General features: G+C 40.7%; 1 protein-coding gene across 1 annotated transcript in view; it reads left to right on the top strand.

Moving 5' to 3' along the window:
- LOC148036105 (uncharacterized) overlaps positions 1 to 16,539 on the top strand; it is a 67,783-nt gene extending 51,244 nt beyond the window's left edge. Inside the window, exons 7-11 of the mRNA XM_087678091.1 lie at positions 4,390 to 4,507; positions 15,054 to 15,115; positions 15,271 to 15,377; positions 15,464 to 15,551; positions 15,691 to 16,539. Coding sequence (XP_087534217.1) covers positions 4,390 to 4,507; positions 15,054 to 15,115; positions 15,271 to 15,377; positions 15,464 to 15,551; positions 15,691 to 16,116 — 801 coding nt within the window. The 3' untranslated portion in view covers positions 16,117 to 16,539. The remainder of the gene's footprint in view (positions 1 to 4,389; positions 4,508 to 15,053; positions 15,116 to 15,270; positions 15,378 to 15,463; positions 15,552 to 15,690) is intronic.
- Positions 16,540 to 17,745: the final 1,206 nt, after the last annotated feature.

Genomic DNA, 17,745 nt, shown 5'->3' with positions numbered 1-17,745 from the left:
GATTATAGTGCAAAAAGTAACCATGAACAAGATTTTGTTAGTAGAGATGCGGTATTCACTGAACATGTTGATGGGCCTATCGTGAATTGCAAAAACCAGCGAATGTGGGGGTCTATGAATATATTTGACAGTTTGTGCCACTGTTTCAACAAAGTGCACTCGATTTTAGTCAATTTCAGTAACCTATTGAGGCTTTACATCAACAAAATCAGTAGCAAATGCATGCTGAACAATAGCGTGATTTTCAGCCCATTGATCAAAGTATTGTTGATGATGAAGTGGTCGATGAGAAACACTACAAAGAAAAAAAGAACATTGAACAAAGAACTCAATAAGAAAGACATTGGTCAAAGTATTGTTGATGATGAGGTGGCGGATGAGAAACACTACAAAGAAAAAAAGAACGTTGAACAAAGAACTCAATAAGAAAGAGATGATTGGAAAAAAATTTGTTAAATATACATTAGGTTGGAGCATAAAACGACTAAAACCTCATAAATAAGGCACCATAAAAATACCTAGAATTCTTTACTGTGCCCAATCCATTGGGATTGTTCAGAAACCACTTCTCCAGCTCACAAACTTCATTTAGGGCTTCACACTGATAGCCCCAAAAAGGGTTGGTGTCCACATCTTGGTCACTTTTTTAGTGGATGCCCACATAGTGGTGCGCCACCCTAGAGAGCTTATGCCTATAAATAGGCAGTCACTTCATTCATTCTTCACTCCTACCACATCTCTCTCTTCATTCATTCTTCACCACCCCACCACTCTTCAGTCATTTTTCACCCCTCTGCCTTCGCCATTCGACACCCTTCCCTTCTCTCATCAGCCCCTTGCATTGTCCTCACACCCCTTTAGGAGGACATTGCGGTTCGTGGCTCATGGTTGCCCTCACCTTTCCTCCTCTGCTTGAGAAGCCTTGCGTTTAAAGCATCCTCCACCTGGCATCACCATCATTTGCTTGGCGTCAGCACCGTTCTCCTTCAGGCTCCACTTTACCTGCGTTTTTCAATGTGGAGATTTTCTCCTTGCTTGATGTCATCATCTTTAGCTTGGCGTTAGTATCCTAGTCTTTGGTGACAGTGTACATCACTAAGCATTAGTGATTTCATCACTCGTCTATCATAGGGGCTGCTGAGACACGCGTTTTTGCAGCCTAGCTTCTTCTCCATCACTTGGCGTCACTCATTTGTCATAGAGGCTGCTGGGACCTGCGTTTTTGCAGTCTGTGGTTCATCTTCCATCATGTAGTGTCATCATTATCCACTTGACGTTAGCATTTGGGCTGCTCTCCTTGCGTTTGGAAACTCCGACATTCTGGAATTTGTGTTTTGCTACCCAGATCACTCCCTAGCATTAGAGGATTGCGGTTCGCTCCCTTGACATCTGGTGATTATCTTCCACATCTCTGATGACATCAAAGGACTGCGGTTTGCTCCCTCAATAGCTATCCTTCACCTTCTAGTAATTACTTCGATAGCCCACTACTTGAAGGATTGTGTTTCAGTCCCTTCACTGTGCAGAATCATAGTAGCTCTCTATGTCTATCAACAATGCATTTCAAGTAGCACACGTGACCATCTTATCACCAATGCTGAAGCACATAAATGAGCATTGATTCCCTGCCTTCGGCTAGACCACCAAAGTGTCCCCTCTTATGAGAACTCGAACTAGTAGCCAATCCGGCTCTCTGTCAAATAGCTCATCATGAACCTGGATATTTCAAAACCTACCAAACTTAGGTCAATGCATCAGGGAAACCCCTCTCTAGATCCTGTGCACTTGTATAAAAGTATAGATGAGGTCATATACCCCACCTCACCCACCTCTCACACTCGCTCTTTGGCATTGGAGAGATGTGAGGGATGACTTGCATCACTTGTACTAGCAAGTTGGAAGGAAGGCCCTTGTAGCCATCATTGGGACCCTGTGGTTGGAGCCTAAACCTAGACCTGTAGATGATGAAGACTTGTGGAGAGAGTAGAGTTATCACCCTTTATCATTGTTCGCTCCTTCTCCTTCCACAAAGTTGCTAATGTGCTGCAGTCCTCTTGGAGATGTCCCTTCTTTTCATAATAAATCTTCGTTATCTGTATGTCACTCCTCTTGGAAATTGGAACATCTGGAGCACCGAGAGATCCTCAACGAAACCTAGATCTCAACACAGCAAACACAAGCTCGAAAACACTATCACCCAGCCGTGCACATGAATAGAAGATCAAAATGGAGATGCTTAGAACAAAGACACATATTTAGCAGGCATTAAATGCTATTGTTTTGCATGAGAACAAGTCACCTTAGCTTGCAAACACAAACGTAGATGCTGTGAGAGTGTACAATGGAAGAAGGAACATGAACATAGAGAGAAAGGAATAGAGAGAGTCTGCAAGAAAAGAAGAAAGAAATCCGGACTGAATAAGGAAGGAATGCTGGATACACACAAAAGATTGATCAGTCCTTGCATGTAGCTTATAGAGACAGTGAGGGCACTAGATCAAAAGCTGATGATGATGGCAGCATCGGAGATGAAGGAAGATGACAGAGTCGGAGTGTGCACTCGTCAAGGAGGATGTGGGAGAATATGTCTGCCAAGTGGGAGGAGTGCCAAATGTATAGGCACAACCATAAAAAATTGGCTGGCTATAATTTGGGGCCAAAAATATGGTCAACGAGCATTTAATGTTGGTAGAATGCCATAAGTGCTTAGAAAAATCTCCGAAATAGTGGACAATGTTCAGCAGGTGAGCACACTACTATATGCAAAAACTGCTCAAGAAATGCACTGAAAATTCCAACTTGAGGAGAAAATGCATTGAAAGATAATAAATTGAATGCTCTAGAATGAGCTACTTCCTCTATTAAAACAAGTGACAAATAGGTTAGAGCTCCTAAAGTCCTCATTTGACTTAGATTGAGGCTCACATGTAGGAGATAACAAAGCATGACAAACACGATGTCTAACATCTTCTCTTGGATCCTGGATGAGGCGGAAGGCCAAGAAATGGATCCCAGGATGGCAAGAGGAATGCCAATGTTGATGAAGTTCGCCAATGTAGACTACCGATGAAGAAGCTCCTCATGATCCTGGAAGACCCCCCTCTAAAGCACTAGGGGCCAGGAAATCCATAGCCGCATCACCAAGATCGTTCCCCTCTAAAAGGGATGGAGGGAATGAGTGAACCTTTGGAGGAGAGGGTGGAGGGATGGAAACGAACTTGTGGAATAGATGGTGCACAAGTGGGAACGGGTGTGGCAATAGACAACTGCCTCGAAGGACCCTATGTAAGAGAAGGGGGAATGGAGCAGAAATTAAGGTGTTGACAATTATCTTGGGATGCATGCTCAGAATTGAAGGCCTAAGGCTTGAATTTTAGCAGTTGAAATGGAAGAATTTCAAGGAGATTCAAGAAGCCAGCTAGGCTACATTTGTCTCGAAAGGAGCAGGGTGAAGGCCAATTCCCCAAGCAAACCAATGGTTTGAAAGCTTGTTGGTCTTTAATGATAGCAAGTAGCTCTTGGATTAGTGGAGGAGATCGGTGAATCTCAGTTGTACTCTATCCATTTGCAATAAAAGGTAAAGAAATATCGAAAGGGGGTGCGAGTTTGGGGCTAACAGAAGGTCTAAATAAAGTCAAGGTTGGGAAGAGAGATCTACTAGTGTTGAAGGACAAACTTTGGTGCTGGGTCAAGATGTCTTGGGCTGGTCTGACTGCTTCCTTATTATGACAGCGATGTGATTATGCTACTTGGCTAGTCTGATGGGTCACTGCTTCCAAAGTATCATAGGCATGCACACTTTGTACCATGGTGCTGGTCCTATGCAGTACCTCATTGTGCTATATGACCACTTTTTCCTGCTTCTCAGGTTCGTGGCACCTGAATCATGATTCTTGATTCTTGAACCACGATGCTGCTTGTGTGCAGTACCTCATCATGCCATATCATCACTTTTGCCTGCAGTTCACATTCCTGGTATCCTGATCTTGAGCCTTGAATTTTAAGTATGATTCCATCACTTTGTCCAGTGTCTGTAATATGGATGTATACATGTGGCATTTGTAGTTTAATGAAACCAGGATAATAAGAAAGCACATGGTAAGGGCAGCTAAACAATGCTTTTGAGATTTAATTGCATATGGCTTGGTAAACTAATCAAATATATGCAATGTAGAAGGGCACCCCCATTCCCAGTGTATTGTTTTAACATCTGTTCTTAGACTAATTTTAAAATGAGGCAAGCCATCTTTCACAAAGTTAGGTCTTGGAACAAATGTGATAAATTGTTTACTTTTGCATAAGCTATACTTTGTTTTGTGCTGATGTAGTTTGTTTCTGTGACATGGTTTCAAGCTGACTATTGTTTTATCAATGATATCTTCAAAACAGGGCATATTGGAGCTAAAGAAGCGAATGGAACAGGTGCAACTGGAAATGGCCAAGCTTCGTGCCAGACGCTCAGAAGCCACACCAGAATCTCAAAATAGTGTCCCAGGCAGTGTATCTGGTAACGGAACATCTATCTTATCTCAAAATCCAGGAAGAAGTTAACCGAACTATGCAGCCTTGATTTTCTGTTGTGTCTTTTTTATCCTGTTGGGGCTTGCTAGATTTTTCCATGTCAAAAGCCTAGCCTAAATTTTATCTAGTGTATTTGAAGCTGTCTTGTGGCGAGCATATGGTGACATTTGGTGGTGACATTTGGTATCTCATTTATTGTGGTTTTCACAATGTAGCTTACATGTAACCATTGGAGAGCATGTGTTCTTGAGCCCTTGCTTCTTGCTCCAAACAAGAGAGTATCTTAGGCCTTAGAAGTAAATTCGGAAGCAGTGCAGAGCATTACATTTCAGCCACTAGAATGGTTTTCTGAGTCTCCAACTTTGGATATGACATGTGAAGTGGTTCAAGGCATTTCATTTTGGCTGCTAGAATGATTTTTGAGCCTCCAACTTTACATATGACAACTGGAGCAGTTTGTTGGCAGTTCTTTGAAGTACCTTTATTGAAAGAGAAGTTTAGTTTTGTGGTATCTTGACCAACAATTCTAGCTCATTGAAAGGTTACTGCAAGGATTTTTCTGGAACTGCACTCCGATGATTTCTTGTCTAGCCATGCAATGGTTGTCATGTACCTTTAGATCCTCAGTCGAGGTTGAAAGTCTTGCACCAAGACATACTAGGTGACAGCATTATCTGTAGCCTCCTTCTCAGATGCATTATCAGAATTGGCTGCAAGTGAAACAGAGATTATTCTGGGGAGCAATGACTGACACTTCCCTGATCCACCCTAAGTTGTTCACGCTTGTAAAATGAGTCAATCTAGAAATGTCAGATATGGCAGCTTACCATTGTGGTGACTACATTTCAGCCCTTTGCAGCCAGCCATTCTTCTAACTGCCTTAGTGTCCCTGCTGCCAATGCACATTGCACCCTGTTCTGGGGTGACCTTGTGTTCAGGTTCTTCATCCTTCAGGCAGCTTTGTCTGTTGCCTTCATCTTCATTCTTTACGTTGAGCATTCATTTTCCTTTTAATCTTGCTATTCAGTGCACTTCGACGTGTTATAATTATGAGATTGTATCTTGATTGCTTATCTTGCTTATTCTATGTTGCCATAGCTGTGCATTTCATCCCCTAAGTCCAAGCTTGTGCAATTTCGTAGCAGGCTTTTGTCTCAAGTGACTCGCTGATTGTTGGAAAACCTGCTCTTCCTCTGTTGATGAGGCTTCTGCTTGCTGCATTTCACTGCTGCCACACGTGTTTAGGGTTGAAGCAGTCCAGACACGTTTGCATTTTTAGTAGGCAAGGTCATTTTCAGCATTACCTACCTTTTGGAGTAGTTTTTAGCTATCCAGATTGGGATCATTCTCCATGTGTGTAATATTTCCATGCAATTAAAAGTTAGTTGGTTAGTTCGCAAGTTAGTTAGTCAATTAATAAGTTAGTAAGGTTACTAACTAAAAATTAACTAAGGTAAAAACTAACTAACATTAATAACTAATAATTTTTATTTAATTAAAAATATTTTATTTAAAAAAATCAAAAGTCGTAAATCTGATATTTTTCTCGGATTGACAAGGACCTTAGCCACCCTTCACCGAAGTTACAACGTGAAGGAGACTTATGAGCTATATTAATCACTAGATATTTTTCTCGGATTGACAAGGACCTTAGCCACCCTTCACGGAAGTTACAACGTGAAGGAGACTTATGAGCTATATTAATCACTAGTATTAATTTGTATAGTTTAGATGGCCCAAAAATAATAGATTTTGGGTAAAACTAGTATATTTTAGATATTATCCTAAAAAGATATAGAGATTTTTAGAATTAGATGTTATTTAAAAGAAAAGACAAGTGATGTGAGATTTTATAAAAAAAAAAAAAAGAGGGATTTGTAAAATCGTGCACGCCACGATCGCAGTCTACAGACAGAAAACAACACTTCAAATAGAGAAAAGGAGGAGTAAACTGAGAGCTTTCTAAGCAAGTGTCTTGGATTTTTACCCCCCTTTTGGAGCCAATGGAACCATCAGATTTATGATCTGAGCATGAGATCATTGATTTTTTCAAGATCCCTCTCCACAAAGAGCTCATTTTCTCAGCCACAAGTCTCTTCTCTAATTCACTATAAATATGAGGCATGGGGAGGCACAAGGGGACATAAGGAGACCTCGAGAGGCTGCGAGAGAGAGGTAGAGAGAATGATACCCTCCAAGAGAGAGAGAGAGAGAGAGAGAGAGAGAGAGAGAGAGAGAGAGAAGAGTTACCTCGAGAGGTTGCACAATTCCCTCTATTCCGATCCTCGACTTAGTCATCTTCTTTTACACTCTCCTATCTCGAATCTATTCCGTCTTCTTTATCTCTTGAATCTACTTGCGGACGATGGCCTCCAAGGGAAGAATGTTGCATTCGCATGGCAATTTCACAACTAGAAACGAATCTTCGGACAAAGGTATCACGGTCAATCCAATTGCGGTTCCGGTTGTAAGTGATGTATTTTCAAATTGATAGATGCTTGTTTTGATTCTCATATGAGATACATTAGGCCCCATACTATGATGCAGGAGTATAGGTCATTGGAAGGGATAAATGTTATCTCACGTATTCAAAAGATCGAGCTTGCAAAGTCTATGTATTAAGGAAAGTTAATTGCATCTAGTTGCATATGACTTATTCGTTGATAGAACAATTACAAGGAAGAATTGGTTAGGGGTTATGGATGGCATAATCATGACATTAAAAATTGTGCATACAAGAGTTAAGTAAATTTTATATAGAATCGCTCTTCGATCCCAAGGGAAAGAGTAGATATGCGATGGAAATATTATCACGACTATTCTTGCATTGTTTGGGAAGAATACAATTGGTTTTTTTGTTGGTTGATTGAAAAACATCCTAAATGCTTTTACATTTAACTGGTCGTTAGTTTGCTATTTGGATGATTGTTTCAAGTGCTTGTGATTTATGCTAAATGCATGGCAAGGGTCTGTGATGACAAGTTGCCATGGGGATAAATGAATTTTTCCTAGAAATATATATTAGGGTTGAATGCCTTGTTGTGCTGGATTCTTAAAGGATTTAATTAAGGAATGATATATTGCACGGGTGGATCACCTTCATGATCGCACTGCGGATTAACCCGAGAGGGCATTGCTCGATTCATGGACCGAAGGTTGAGTGGTGAAAAGGCCAACCACGGGAATGATGTTTCGCTCCTAGACAGCTTGCGGGTCAGGTGGAGCTCTGGACACCCCTTGCTAGGTCTAGAATTGAGTTGAAGACCTCCGTGGCCCCCAACGTTTGGGCATGTTGGGAGATCCTATTCTAGATAAAGGATTGAATTTGTGGTGCCATGTGATTTGGACCAGTTACTTTTGCAAGGCAGAAGGGATACTTCTGTTGGACAGAAGGGATACATAATTTTCTCCTATATGGGCGGGAGACAAAGATTAACTTGATAATAAGTTAAAGGAACTTGTTTGAACTTGTTTGTCAATAGATTGCTTTCTTTGTTTTCGTGTCTGTGCTATAAGTTATGCGAACGAACCATGTTCCCTAAAAGGCTTAATCAATGAAGCTGACTTTAAGTGTCACACATAAATGTGGTAGGACCTAATTAGAAAACTAAAGCTATTGAGGGAAGCGGGTGGGTGGAACCCCCGACGGGTCCGTCCTACGGAAGGGTAGTCCCAGAGAACAGGGAGGCTTCTGACAAGGTTTACCGTCTTCGACCTTAGAAATTGTTAGGATAGAATCCCGATTCATGTCGTTTTAGGGGACCGGAATGGGATTATGCCCTATGGGCAGAGAGGTCGAGCAGCGCATTCCTCTCATTTCCCATTCTCTTTAAACCAAGTGCGACATGGGTCTGCTTCGGCTTGGGTATCTCTGTGTAAAGTAGGATATCCAGGATTCGAGGTTAGAATGTTGTTAGGAGACCTTGGCCACTAGGAGCCCAAATTTCAGGTCGATCCTAGTGAGTTCGGCTGTGAACGTTCCGTTGCGAGGCGGATTCGAGAAACCCTAGGTGATAAAACCTGGAACATTCCATGGGAGTGCCGGGCAGCGATGGTTAGATTCGTTTCTCAATAGATTGCTAAAAGCGTGCTTGGACAACCGATGGACATGCACCTTACAATGTGGCAATTGTAGGAAGCTGCATTTTCAGTCAAAAGCATACAACCACTTTGCCATTGTGGGGAGAGAGAAAATATGGTACGAAATGTACTTTAAGTTTGTTAAGGGCAGTACGATAAAAACACGTTACTCTCATAAACGCTACTTTACACCCAAATTTTTTGATAAAAAAAGGCGGAGACGTTTAAATCTTAAACAATTCTTGTGAGAGAATAATATTAGTATAAGAAGGGTTTACTTATCCCAAAGTGCAGATTGGTTCAGAAAAGAAGTATCCACTAAGTTGGTACCTCATGATACTGATACATATGATATGGTCATTGGTACTATAGTACAATATAGTATGAACCCTTTTGTACATGGTACTAGTGCAACTACAGTCCATTTTAATAGACTGCTTGATGTTGGTGGTGGTCAAATAGGTCACACAAGATGCACATGTTTTCCAAGAACTCCTAAACATGAAGATGCCTTTGTCTATGGTTGATTTTCAAGAGACCATAGTTCTTGTCATTCATGCTTGACTGGGGGAGTGCTATTGCAACAATAGATCTCCATAGTGGATTCCCTACTCTTTTAGTGCTAGTAGGGAAGTCCTCTTTTAAGATAGTGGAGACCTCTTCTTGAGTGGTGGGTGTTGAGTTACGTTTTCAAGGTTCTAGTCTAGATAGACATGAGCTTCCAACTTTCCTTTTTTATCTAGGTGGCCTTACCATGTGGATTCAAAAGCAGCGAGAATGTGTTAGGATGCACTTTTCAAGTTTGTCGTAGACTTTTCTTATCAGCAACTTTCCTCCTTAGCTTCCTCTTCTTCTCCATTCCTCTCTCCTTGAGTTTACATGGTGCGCACCAAGGAAGTTGCTCATCGGTTCCTTGCCACGATCATGTGCATGGTACCTCTTGGGGCATTAGGTGCAACATCGTTTGGACCGGTCAAAAGAAAAGAAGATGGCGACTAGGTATGTGGGCCTATGAGAAATCAAAAGAATTGAATGTGGCTATGAGCTCTTGGTACAAAGGGCATCATTTTAAAAGGTGGTTCAAGAGATCTTATAGGACTTGTGGCTCACGAGCATGGAGAGGTTTTAAGACGGAGTGAATGATGGCCCATTGCCATGGAAGTGGATTGTTGCAGTCATGGAGGCCTTGCAAATAGTGACAGAGGGGTATCCCATTGACATCTTTAATGACACACAACTAGTTGCCATTCATGCAAAGCGGGTCATTGTGACTGACAAGGATGTGAACTTTATTATTCGCGTTCATTTGGGCAATAGACCTCACTCTTAGGATTCTTGCATACGTAAGGTTTTGCCATGTATGGCCATGTATTGTAAAAAACTTAGTGAGAGGATGATGTGGTAGGCATGCATTGAAGTTAGGCCAACAGTTTTGAATCCTACATTTAGGTCAAAATAGGCCACAAGGACCATGCTTAACCTATCACAATTTTATCCAGTATTTATAGATGATTCATTTGAGACTATGCTAAGTTAGTTGCACCTATGATTGACTAACTTATAAGAAAAAGAAAAGATTTTATATGGGATCAAGACCAAACAAAAGGCTCTAAAAAACTCGAGTAGCTATTGCCACAACTCTAATTATGAATACAATGGTTGCTAGTTAATTGTTTATGGTTGGAACTTACGTATCTTTATAATAGGTGCGGTCTTGTTGTAAGAGGATCGACAAACAGCTGAACGCAAGAAACTTAACAATGCCTATGTATGAGAGATTTCTGTTAGAGTGCAGCATTGTGGAAGAGGATGCATGGGCTGAGATGGAGTGGCGCACACACACACACACACACACACACAGGCAGAGAGACAGAGAGCTCTAAAATTGATGTGAAGGACAATGTCATATACATCAAAGTTTGTACATTCCACTTCAAGGTGCCAAAAGGCACAACCAAAATTGGAAAAAAGGAAAGAGAAGTAAACCCTAAAATCATTCTATCATTATAAGATGAAAATTCAATACATTAAGTAGTCCACCTAGATGGTAAACCCTAAAATCATTTGATCATTTTTAGGATGAGAATACAACACATCAAATAGTCCACCTAGATATTCCTAGATGATCACTTCTTTTGTGCTTTGTGTGTTTGGAACTCCACAATGAAGGCTCTAGCTTATTTGTAGACTGCCCATTTTCTTTATTTTCATGCTTCTTGCACTTTAGCTAGTCATTGTTTCTTGTGGGTTGGAGATATGGGACCCTATGGCTCTTGGGACATTGACCGTGACTTGGTGTGCCTACACTCCTAGGCTTGTGGTTAATGCCATGCATCTCACAAACTTTTTTGAACTCATTAGAAACATACTTGGCCCCATTATCTGTTCTTATAGCTTTTAACTTAAGCCCTTTCTGTGTGGCAACAAAAGCATGAAACCTTTTAAAAGCATCCAACACTTCCATTTTGCTCTTGAATACACACACCCATGACTTTCTACTGAAATCATCAATAAAAGTGACAAAGTACTGTGCACCCCCATGTGAATTAACAGGCATAGTGCACACATCAAAGTATACTAAGTCGAGCATTGGACTTCTTAACGACACCAGAGTAATAAGGAGACTTCACATGTTGTTCATATATGCAATTATTACAAAAGTTGAGACCAAAGTCTTTTACATCAAATCTCCCTAAAGAGGAGAGAACCTGAAGGCCTTTCTAGCTCATATAGCCAAGTCTTTTGTGCCAAAGTTTCATCTGTGAATGAACTTCAGTCATAGCCAAAAACTTGCCAGGTAATGCTTTACACTGCAAATAATACAAAGTCTCCTTTTTGTTACCTTTAACGATCAACATAGAGTCTTTGTGGACCTCCAAGATCCACCACCAAAGGCAGTAAAATATCCTCTTGCATCAAGCTGCCCAATTGACAATAAACTTTTTCTTTATGCTAGGTATATATCTGACATCTTGCAAAATCAGCTCTTGGCTATTTTCAAGGGCCAAGTGAATGGTACCTACATCCTCTATTTCATATGCATAATTGTTGTCCAAGTAAACCTTGCATAGGCAACCTACAATGTATTCAAAAAATGACTCCAAAGAGGGAGTAACATGAAAAGAGGCACCGCTGTCCACTATCCATGTTTGGGACAGCCCATCATGAGCTGAAAGTAAGGCATCAATTACCTCTTTTTTAGTGATGTGCATATCACCTGGTGTTACCATAAGATTTATATCATTACATGAGGCTGTAACAAGTATCTCTCTAGTGTTAGAGAGCTCTTCAATGACTACACTAGATGCAACAGTTGCCTTTGCAACTTCTTTTGAGGGAGAGTTATCATCATCTTTCTTATCATCCTTCGTTTTTTTTTCCTTGTTGTTTCTTTCTTTCTTGCTCTTTTTTGTAATACTGACAATTGGGCTTTTTATGCCCTTTACGTTCACATTAATAGCAAGTAATATCTTGCTTTTGTTTTTGCTTTTGCTCTTGCTTTTGTTTTTGCTTTTGCTCTTGCTTTTGTTTTTATTTCTTGAATTATCCCTCTTTTCCAACCTACCTCTAAGATAATAGGTTGAACCACTACTTTCTCCACTGAACTTTCTTCTAATCTCCTCATTGAGAATAGAGCCCCTAACACTATCAAAGGTTAAAGTAGGGTTGTTGCTTAGTGAAACAACCAAAAGCTCCTAGCTACCAAGGAGAGTCATCAACAAGAAAATAGCCTTTAGTTTATCATTGAGGGGCTACAAACCAGAGTCCTGCAACTGATTCAAAATCCTTGTGAAAGCACTCAAATGCTCTGATGTTGTCTTAGACTCATCCAACTCCATGTTTACAAGCTTGCGCATGAGATGCACTTGATTTACTGGAGTTGTATTTTCACAAGTGTCCATCAACATTTTCCATATGGTATAAGCTGTATCAAGACGCTTAATGTCTGTAAGTACATCATTAGTTACAACCATTTTAATGTATGCAATGGCCTTCTTGTTGAGTCTAGCCCAATCCTCATCTGTCATAGTTGCAAGTTTGATTTCCAAGAGAGCATCATCGCAATCCTTCAAAAACAAAATGCCTTGCATCGTGTCCTTCTATAAGTCAAAGCCAATGCCATCAAATTTCTTGATTTCAAGAAGGGATTTAGTGTCACTGTTGCTAGAAGCATTAGTGGCCATTATTCAGCAAAGTGCCAAGTACCAATGCTGTATTTTATGATAGTCAATATTGGACTGAATACTCAGCTAATTTCAGCCCAAAATTTCAGGAGATAAAGAGCAAGATTTGCTCCAAGTTCATGTATAGTAGTAGAAGGAATGACTTTCAACAATATAACTAAGATTTCAGTATATAATCCATGCATGCACCATTGCAAAGTGACTCCCACTTCAGCAATATCACCAAAAATACATTTGCAACAATCCTGGATCTGCTGGTGATCACTAAAAATGCTGCAACATGAATATTCAGCAATATATCAACTCAATGGGAGTTGTCAAACATGTGTACTGCATACATATGTGCCCGAAAGCACTTCTGATACACAAAAAACATTAGAATTCTCTACATTTTCTTCAAAATCTCCCAAGTGAGAGATAATAAACTCGAATTTCATTATGTACAGCACCAAGATTGCTTCAGCAAAGTCCCCAATGTCCATTTTGGACATCAATTTTGCTAAAATTCTCAAAGTTTAGAAAAAGCCCCAAAATTTTACTGATCAATCTGCCCCAATTGCATTAATATGTGTTCTTGAGAGCATAGCAATTTTGCCAAAATTCTCAAAGCTCAGAAAAAGGCCCAAAATTTTATTGATCAATCTTCCCCAATTGCATTAATATGTGTTCTTGAGAGCATAGAATAGGCAAATTTAGTAAAATTTTGCAAAAGCCCCAAATTTCTTGGGTCCAAAAGTGCACCAATCTCAGTAAATTCGGCTCAGCTGAGCAAAATTTCACTGATACATGAAAAGCCCCAAAATTTTGAAGGCCATTGTGTACAATTTCTGCAATATCTGGGTCCACTGTCATTATTATGTATGACCAGCATCATATTTGGGAAAACCCCCAAATTTTCGGGCATAAAAATGCACTAAGTTGAGGACTGTGCTTGCATGCGTGAACCACGGCTTATAAAAATGAGCCATGTCACAAAAAAGAACTTTCACGTGCTGTCGCCTAGTCTCGCGATGCTGCTGTCTGCCTTCGCCCCACGCCGTGTGATGCTGATGTCGCATCACACATGGACTGCCTCGTCGCCTGCCAACCTGCTACGCTTGTTCCATGCTGACCGTCGGTCACGACTGCTTGTTCCATGCTGACCGTTGGTCTGAACAATAGTCACGACTGCTGCCACTCTGGTCACACTTGCTGGAATCGTGATGAATAGCCAGCCAATGACCTGCACCTAATTAGTTTGACCAAAACAACAGCTGGCCTGCTCTCAGTGACTGAGAGAAAAGGTGAACGGCTTCTTCTCGTATGCAGAGCTGACTTGCACTCTTGGGAAGCGCACACACTGTTGCTGTAGCTCTGATACCAGTTTGTTGAGGCAAGAGTGCAATGGAGTGCGAGACAGGAATGGAGTAGGAGCAAAGCTGAGAGTGTGAGTGAGAGAATTTCAAGATAAGTGTACCCGTTAGTGTTTTGGTACACAAAGAATAAAATGTATTTATATGTTAGGGTACAGATAAGGGTGTGTTCACACCCATAAGTTTATACACAGGGAGATTAATGGGACTTTACACCCAACAACCTTTCCTTCACATCATAGCATTCTACATATCTAGCATGCAATGGAAGCCCTAGGTAAGATAGAGCCCTGCAAGAAACCCTAGTTTGAGGATTGTGTGTGATTGTGCAATAAACCCTTCAGTTGTCAACCCTCCACATAAGGGACATGCACTGACATTTAGCAGGGCCCTAGGGGAGAGCTAGATCAGCAACCCGAAGCAGACTTTCTCTTGTGGAGTACATGTCAATACTAACATTTATAGCCAGGAAAAAAAGTGGAACTGAATATATTGTTGTCTTATTGTGTGTATGGAATGTCTGGCTAGATACAGCAACATAAGGGAGCATTCATGCTTCTATATCTATAGAGTATGTCCTTCTTGCAAATGCATCTTAGATCACTTCAAGTGCCCTCATAATTGTGACAAATATCATTCTTCTTCCAAGCCAATTTAATGCTCTAGTAGTTTTTGAGTATGGTTCAGCTAACCTCAGCCTAATTTTGCACAGAAAAAAAAAGGTCTGCCATGCCCATGTATATTATCATGTAACTACCCTTCCCAGTTCTAATGTCCGTTGGTTTGCTAGCTGTCTAAGGTTATAACCTTAACTCATTGCACAGCACGCCATTGCAACAAGAGTGCTGTCATATATCATACAAATAGTTGTTTATCATGATGCACATCTAAATCACCTAAGGTGGGGCTTGTGCAGGTAAACAGCAAGCACAAGCAATTGATGATGAGAGACAGGAACGGATTGTGTTTGTTACAAATGTAAGTGTGATTGTGATGGTTCTTTGGATTCATGTCAAGTCTCTTATCTTTATACCTTCAACCCATATCCCATGATTAGTACTTAATCATGGTGTGCATTCATGTCCACGATCTGACAGAAGGTTAATGGTTTGGTGTTTTGGTTGAATATATAGATTCATTTTGCTGCCACAAAAGATTCTGTGATGGCTCATTTTGCAAGGTGTGGCGATGTACAACGGGTTGTTATGCTGACTGATGGGGCTACAGGACAACCAAAAGGGTATGCTTTGTTAGCTTTCATGCTCAAGTATTGACTTGAAGACAAAAGGTTATCATAACGCTACTACAAATTCATACATTCCGCAGATCTGCATTTGTGGAATTCACTACAAATGATGGTGCAAACAAGGCTTTGGCACTTAGTGGGTCTTCCTTCTATTCCAGAATATTGAAGGTGAGTGCGCTTATCTTTCTTGGCCACCCAAACTAATCTTATGAAACAGGCAATTTTGATGTTTCCCCATCTATTCTAAGCTCGTGGTTCATGCACGGGCTTTGGTTCAACTTACTCAATCTCTCATATGCCCCTACAGGTGATGAGGAAAGAAGTTGGTCAGGAGATACAGGAGGTGCCTGTACCTGTCCGTCCAGTTGTGACACAGCAGTCTATGGCTCCCCCCTTGCGAGTAAACATGAGAAGTAAGTGGTTCCGTGGGTCGCCACATCCCCTGCTCAAATCTCCAAGCATCCCAAGGTCCACTGCAAATCCCACAAGTTTACAGTGGAAGCGTGAACGTTCTGGAGGAAATGGGAATTCTACACCAGTGAACAGGAATGGTACAACAGTCCACTTTGGACGTTCTCTTTCATATATCAGATGTCCAATGAACCCTGCAAAGAATGCGGAAACTGCAGAAGAACACAAGTCTGTGTCTAATCAAGGGAGTAGCCATGCAGATTCTGGCACCAGCAAAAACCAGTGCTCCTCACAAGAAAATATAAAAGCCAATGCTGGGTAACAGAATATCGGGCAAACATTAGACACTTGAGTTGGACAGGAGTGGCAACAGCTTGTAGAAGTGTTATTGAGATACCTCTCAGCTGTACACATTTAATACGAGGCATGCTTTGCAGCAAGTCTAATTTTGCTGTGAGCTGGAGAAGGGTGGCAACAGCTTGTAGAAGTGTTACTGAGTTACATCTCAGCTGTACACAATGTGAGGCACGCTTTACAGTGAGTCTAGTTTTGTGAATAATGACACCCAGACTATTGTACATTTGCAAATATAAAAGTAGCCCATTGTTCAGGACTGTTCACTGGTCTATCTATGCAAGGAATACTTTGACATCTCATTAGTGCACTGGTCTTACTGATTCTATCCTATCTTGCAGTGTCATGTTTATTGCTCCAATGATGCATTGACATCACTCTCCCTAAACTGGTATATGTTATGATTCTTTTTGCTGATGCTACTACTTTCTGTTTATTCCAATTAACATTAACTGTATGTGATAACTCAACCCTAATGATGCCAGGAGCGAAAAATTTCTTATGTAAGTAACTGGTAACTTGTTAATATTGGTAACTGCTTTTGTTATGGAATGCTTGTCTCATCTATTCCAAACAGACATCAACTGCAGATGATAAACTGCCCCATGCTGTTCTTATGGTCTTGTAACATTAGGAATTACTTTTTTTTTTCTTTGGGGTGCCGGGTGAGGGGGTGGGTTGGGGGCGGTTGTGGGTTGGGGTTATCATAATTTAGTAAAGAGGTCACTTATTGATGTGCTAGTTCCAATCTGTGTGATCACTAACATCCAAAGGGGTACAGGTCTTTGAGAGAGAGAGAGAGAGAGAGAGAGAGAGAGAGGTATTATCTTTTACGAAAAAAAGAAAAAGAAGAGAGAGGTATTAATTAACATCCTTTTTGATGCCTGAAAGGCATATAGGACAAAGGGACACAAATCAAAGTTCTTAGTTACAATCGACTTCAGGGAGCCATTCGCACAAAAAGAAACCCACACCAAGGTAGTTCTAGTCTATGCCTTTTACTAGTCCATGTGTTGTGTGGGTCTTTGGTCAACTGTTTTTTTATCTAAGCCGTCCACTCCAAAACATGGGATTGAAAATGCATGTTATGTTGGTATAGTTTTGCGGATGTTATTTTGAAATATTGGTGTGGCTTCTTGTTTATCGTGGCTTGTTTTTGCTTGCTAAGCCTCCTAGTTGGATATACTGTATTTCCCTTCCTAATAATTGCATGCCAGTGATGTAAATAGCAATGTGTGATGTTCCTTTGGGATTCAAACTTGCTGAGTGCTCAACAAGTTCAAGCAGACTATGGATAAGCATGCACCATTGAGGTGGAAAGGCACCACTAGTAGTCTTATCTATTGTCTTTGCTTTAGTTTGATGTGTTTCTTGATTTGACGAGTCTTTCCACATTATGAATTATCTATGACCTTGTCAATAGGGCCTCTTGAAGCTTGCAAATTTCTAAACAAAAATGGACATCCAAATCATATATAATGATTTGTATTTGAAATGCCCTATGATGTGATGCAAGGTACATCTTAATTAATGGATGGATGCTAGGTAAGTGAAAAGAGATTGCTTTGTAATTATGCTATAAAATCCTTTTTCTTAA

Source organism: Lygodium microphyllum, chromosome 5 (genome assembly GCF_053477565.2).
Source record: "Lygodium microphyllum isolate KBCC chromosome 5, Lygodium_microphyllum_v1.1.10, whole genome shotgun sequence".
In the NCBI taxonomy this organism is placed as follows: domain Eukaryota; kingdom Viridiplantae; phylum Streptophyta; class Polypodiopsida; order Schizaeales; family Lygodiaceae; genus Lygodium; species Lygodium microphyllum.
The sequence above is the reverse complement of the archived record's forward strand: the minus strand, read 5'-3'. Positions and strand labels throughout refer to the sequence as shown.